This window comes from Pteropus alecto, unplaced genomic scaffold, assembly GCF_000325575.1.
Source record: "Pteropus alecto unplaced genomic scaffold, ASM32557v1 scaffold3, whole genome shotgun sequence".
Lineage (NCBI taxonomy): Eukaryota > Metazoa > Chordata > Mammalia > Chiroptera > Pteropodidae > Pteropus > Pteropus alecto.
The window spans coordinates 27492092-27497612 of NW_006442484.1; the positions used below are offsets into that span (position 1 = coordinate 27492092).

General features: G+C 36.5%; 1 protein-coding gene across 1 annotated transcript in view; it reads right to left on the minus strand.

The window, feature by feature from the left end:
* The window catches only part of NEB (nebulin), a 193484-nt gene that overhangs the window by 21081 nt on the left and 166882 nt on the right, over positions 1–5521 (minus strand). The window contains exons 128-133 of the mRNA XM_006921066.2: positions 5383–5487; positions 4014–4118; positions 2987–3097; positions 2484–2594; positions 1814–1927; positions 968–1072 (exon numbers count right to left, since the gene is read on the minus strand). Of these exons, the coding sequence (XP_006921128.1) occupies positions 968–1072; positions 1814–1927; positions 2484–2594; positions 2987–3097; positions 4014–4118; positions 5383–5487 (651 nt within the window). The remainder of the gene's footprint in view (positions 1–967; positions 1073–1813; positions 1928–2483; positions 2595–2986; positions 3098–4013; positions 4119–5382; positions 5488–5521) is intronic.

Below are 5521 nucleotides of genomic sequence, written 5' to 3' on the forward strand. Positions count from 1 at the left end.
CCTGGCTCCCCCGATGAATGCAATGTGGTAGTTTGGGGCCCATGTAATTTTGGTAATAAAATTCTTCCCCACACCTTACATACCAAATAGAAGGTTCATTTCTCCCATCTGAATATATCGGCTTCCTAATTAAGCCACTCTCTAGTGATAACTATATTTTACATGTCTAACTTTAGGATATAAAATTATATGTTGCTAATAAAGGGTTTTAACTCATGATCCCTCCAACCCGATTGTCATTAAGAGGTCATCTGTGAAGATTAAAAACAAACAAAATATAAATAAACAAATAAAACAATTCCAGGACCTACATCGGACTTACTAACTTCAAATTTCCAGGGTGGGGCTAGGAAAATCTGCATTCCCAGGTGTTTCTAAAGCAAAGCCAGGTCAGGTAAGGACTGCGTTAGAACTCACTGTTTAGAAGATAAGCACGAATTCTAATTTGGGGCTACTCAAATAAATTGCAGACTCCTGATATCGTTGGAGATTAAAACAAATAAGGGTACATCCTGTTGTAAGAAAGACATCCTATATTTCTTCATTTCTCTGTGGGACTTGTTATCCACTATAGGAAGAATCAGTCAGATTGTGTGGTCAGTTTTGATGGATTAATCTCAATCTATTTAAAGAAATAGATAATCCAAGTGTGGACTGTCTGCTTTGTTTCTTCCAGATTTGAACACAAATTTTACATCCATATTATAAGAGACTTACATGTTAAGATATTGATTCATTTATTATGGGTAGTACCATGTAAGAGCTCTTCAGTACCTTAAAATTCTCTCGTATATTCTATTTTAATTCTAATGTAGAAATCTCAACTTTGACTCAAGCATCATAGATGAATCCCTTCTTTTTTATTGGGCAAAACTATGTTTTGAAAGAATCTCCTTAAGTATTAGTAGAAAGACTTTCATTCATTATGATTGGGGTCAATGAATGATATTCTGATGAGTGTCCTTACCTGGCTTGAAAGGTTCTTGACTTGTTGGGCATGAATGATCTCTGGAGTATCAACCACAGAAGTGAAATTGGCTTTTTCCATTTCTGCTGACTGCTTATACTTAATCTGCAAAAGAACATGGAACAATTGGGTAAATGTTTACAATGTGCAAAAGTATTTTTTTCCAAAAGGATTCATTCATTTGCCATTCAACAGACATGGTTTTCCTATTATATTTATAGCTTTATACTAAAAAGTGAGATTCCAAAAAAAAGGTTGAGTTCTAGCTGTTGAAAGACTTACTATCTAGTTGAGTATGGGGGCAGAATAGGGTGGAGGAGAGAGGTAATGGGAAAGGAAAGAGATAATCAACAGATAGGCATGGATTGTTTATATACATAAGAACTGAGAGCTGGAAAAGTAAACAAAAGGTCCACTCCAATCAGTATTAGACAGTGTGGGATGCCTAAAAATTGTGTTTTAAATTAGGCCTTGAAAGAGGGAAAGAAAGAACTCCCAAAATATCCTAAGCAAGGAATTCTTGGTGCAAAATGAGGAGCATATTGACTGAAAAAAGGCCAAGATGTCAGTCTGCCCCAGCTCCAAGCGGCTATTTGGTCTCTAACTTCTGCCCTTTGCTTTGAATGTCTCCTGTTGCTATCAACTCAGAAAGGCAGATGGAAGTGGGCCTGGAGAAGGGACCCTGACCCTTTTATCGGAATGAATTCCACCAGGCAGATGTTTAAGAATGACTCTACATGCATTTGACTGTCATTGACCAACAAATAAGATAACTGAAGGACAATACTGTGTCCTTGTAGTCACAGCTACTGTTTTGAAAGATTGACATGAAATAGTAACACTGACCTGACTGGCAATATCAGTAGCATTCCTGGCCCTCATAAAGTCGGGAGTTTCATTGGCCATGGCATTCAGGCCTTTTCCTTTGACTTCCCGCTCAAGGTCTCGCTTATATTCTTTCTATAATGACATCAAAAAAAAAAAGTTACCTAACTTTCACGACCCAGTAATAAATGTACAGAGTGAATATAAATCCAAATAATAGGCCACCTTGTTTGCTAGTGTTCACCTTCACCATTCTCGATGGTAAGACAGAGTGGTGACCACCAAAGCCTATTTTAGGAAACATGATTGATGTAAAGCCTCCTTTTGAACACTTTAGCATCCTCTATTTAGAAAATTACACTATAAAGCAAATTTTAAATCTGTTTTGGTATACAACTTAGGTGTTTTTATTTAAATGAGCACACCAAATTAATCAAGATTGAATCAAATAATATTAGATGAAACACTATGATAGTGATAGCCACTATAGACACAGACGAATACCAACTCATTAGAAATTAAGATATATTTTTTTAATGGTAATATTCATGTTAGATATGGAATTTAAAATTCTAAAATTCTTTCATCTCTTTGAGTGTGTGTGTGTGTGTGTGTGTGTGCGTGTGTGTGTAACTTGGCTAGGAAGAAGATGCTCTGTTAATTGTATGCATGCAGTTGGCTGTGAGCTCACCTCGTTGAGGATTTGAGTGGCATTCTTTGCTCTTAGCATGTCGGGCGTATCTTCCATTTCACTGAGACCCTTCCCACGGATGCTTTCCTCTAGATCTTTCCTGTACTCTTTCTATATCACAAAATAAGAGCAACAATGATAACAAGAAAGCCCGAATTGTTCTCTAGTAAAGGGCCAAAAAAAAAACCTTTCAATTTTAGAGTTATAGTTTAGTAAATAAAGGTATGAATAAAGCCAGGGTATAAGTTTCATCAGTTAATATTAAATATCTAATAAAACTAGAAATCTATAGAATGGTAAGATAAGCACATTTTATTAGGTATTTATTTTAAAATTAGAAGAATTAACACAGATAATACATTATGCGGTTGTACCAAATGTGAACCCAATTTGAAACTCACAGTGTTAGGTGGTGGTGAAAATGGTAGAAGGAACACATTGATGAGTGGTGTTAGTGCAATTATTTGGATCAAGAAGGAAAGAAGAGACCAACAGGGCCGTACCTCACTGGCTATTTTGGTTGCATATTTGACATGTAATAAAGCTGGTGTGACCTCCAGGCCAGTCAGGTTTCTGCCTTTGATGGACTCTTCATAATCTTTTCTATATTCTTTCTAATGTGAGTAGGAGAGAAAAGAAGATTGCTCAATCCTAGGTAGAAAAATATTACAACATTTTCTGTCTATGTATAGCCTCTTAACTTGATCACTGTTCTGCTAATGGGCGCACATCTGAAACATGTTTGATTGTTCTGGAAATACTTTGTCTAGAGAAAATGGATCTAAGGAAATGCAGAGGTTGAGAAACTTTATGGGCCCTGCATTCATCCGTTATATGCTGTGACTAGGGCCGGCCTTCCAAGAGAGCAGAAGGAAGGACCGACATACCAGGAAGACTGAGTTTCCTGTCATCTCTTCTGATATTTTTCTTAAAGCAACAAAAGATTTTATTTCTGAATTAGAAGCAACTCAAGGGGAAAAAAAACCTAGAAGGAGAGCCTTTTTCATAATCATGACCTATTATTTTTAATCACTGAATAGATAAGGCAGGCAAAATTATTTTTGGATTGCTCTGCTTACATTTCCAAAATAGGAAATATGGCATCTTGACTTTTAATGTTTTGATAAACATTTCGATCACTAGTCTCCTTCTGCTTGGCTTGGGGCCTCCTATTAAGAGAAAAGCAATCCAAAGCCCACACTGGGTCTATGCAGAGGGAATTTTCATTCATCAAAAAAAAAGCATATTTAATATAATTTATTCCAGTATTAGGAACAGTTTGATATGTTCTAATTGTATAAAAATTATAGTTGAAATAAAACATATATGGAAAATGTTTACTATTCAGAACATTTTTGATAACTGAACCATAGGATTTCTGAGACGGAAAAGATTTTAGTGATCACATGTTAAAAAATTCCATCATCTACTAGTTTTGGATAACAGAAGGCTGGACACATTTGTGGGCAGAGATTGTTTTCATCGGCTTGATGGTGTATTTGTTGTGAGGGACGTTTTTGTAGGACTCACCCCACTTTGCATCTGCTGAGATTCTTTGGCGGTGATGTATGTTGGTGTTTCAAAGTCCAACATGGGCTTTCCTCGTTCCTTTTCATACTTTTCTTTGTATTTCACCTAGTGATGAAAAGCCTATTAGATATCTCTCCTCTAGTCAATTGGTAGACAGAGACCAGTTTAAGTATAGTGTTTTTTAACTGCTACGTTCTTCTGATTGGGTGGCATCTTTGCCAATCAAAACAGTTTCCTGTTTGGTTTCAGATTCAAGATTTGTGTTCAATCCAAGGAGACGAAAGAATTACTGCAGAAAGATCAGCAAACTGAAATGCTGAGGCAAGGAAATGCCTAGGAAAAATTGCTCGTAGGATAAGGTTGGCCAAGATTTGATATGTATATATATGAACATTTTAACTATAGCATTAGTCAATATTTCTGATAAAAAAATCTCCGGTTTTTCTTTCATAAGAACTGTTATCAGAGACCCAGGGTCTTGATTTAATAGATAATGCATGCAACTTTATTTATAAGTCAGTAGCTCTATCTGGGTCATAATCAGTCATATATTTAATGCAAGCAACGTAAATTGGCATAAAAACGAAAACTAGTTTACATGTTGACTGACTTAATAATAAACCTGACATCCTCTAAAGACTCCCAACACTATTTTACAAATACAATCTCCTCATCCTCAAAGGGCAGTGGCCTTTGTTCATGCAGCATCTTAATGGCACTGCTTAATATTAGCTCTTTTTCTTGTAACAACACATTAATATACAGGCCAGGGGACACATGCTGCTTTACAGATGACATGATGACATTTCTAGTAATTTAGCCCTCTTGGTTAATGCCCAATAGGGAACTCGAATAATTCTGAATTTTGATACAGGAGGTCATGTGATAGCGAGCTCCTTTTCTGGGTCCTCTCTTCTGAGAATCTCAATTATTTTACAAATTTTGCATTTTCAAAAATACCCAGAGACCACTCCAATGGTAGATCTGATCTTATCATCACTTCTCTGGTCAAAATTTTCCTAAGCCTCCCAATCACTCATTGTGATGTTTCCTTACCTGCGGTGTAGACTTATGGGGACATATGGATGTTATTGTAAGGGGTCTGTCTCCTTGCAATGTAATCTTTATGTTTCCGGTCCCTGTCATTAATCTGAACTACATATACAGGCACTGTTTCCCAATATACGTCGATGCTGTTATCATTTATAACATAAAAATTTGTTTCAAAATGTTACTAAGTTCACAGCCCCTTATAACTTCAGGCTTTTTCTCAAACAATGGTTACTGAAACTAGCTATTATCCTGAGGGGGTGGAAATCCATGAACGTTTTTGACATTGTAGATAAATGGTCGGCCTTGACCAACTTACTATACTCTGCAGTTCTGTAGCCTCTTTTAGATGAAGCTGCTCCAGGTTATCGGGTATTGTGTGGTAGTGGCCTTTACTCTTCTCATATTTCTTCTTGTACTGGTACTGAGGGAAAGGTGGGCAAAAAAGGCACATTGAT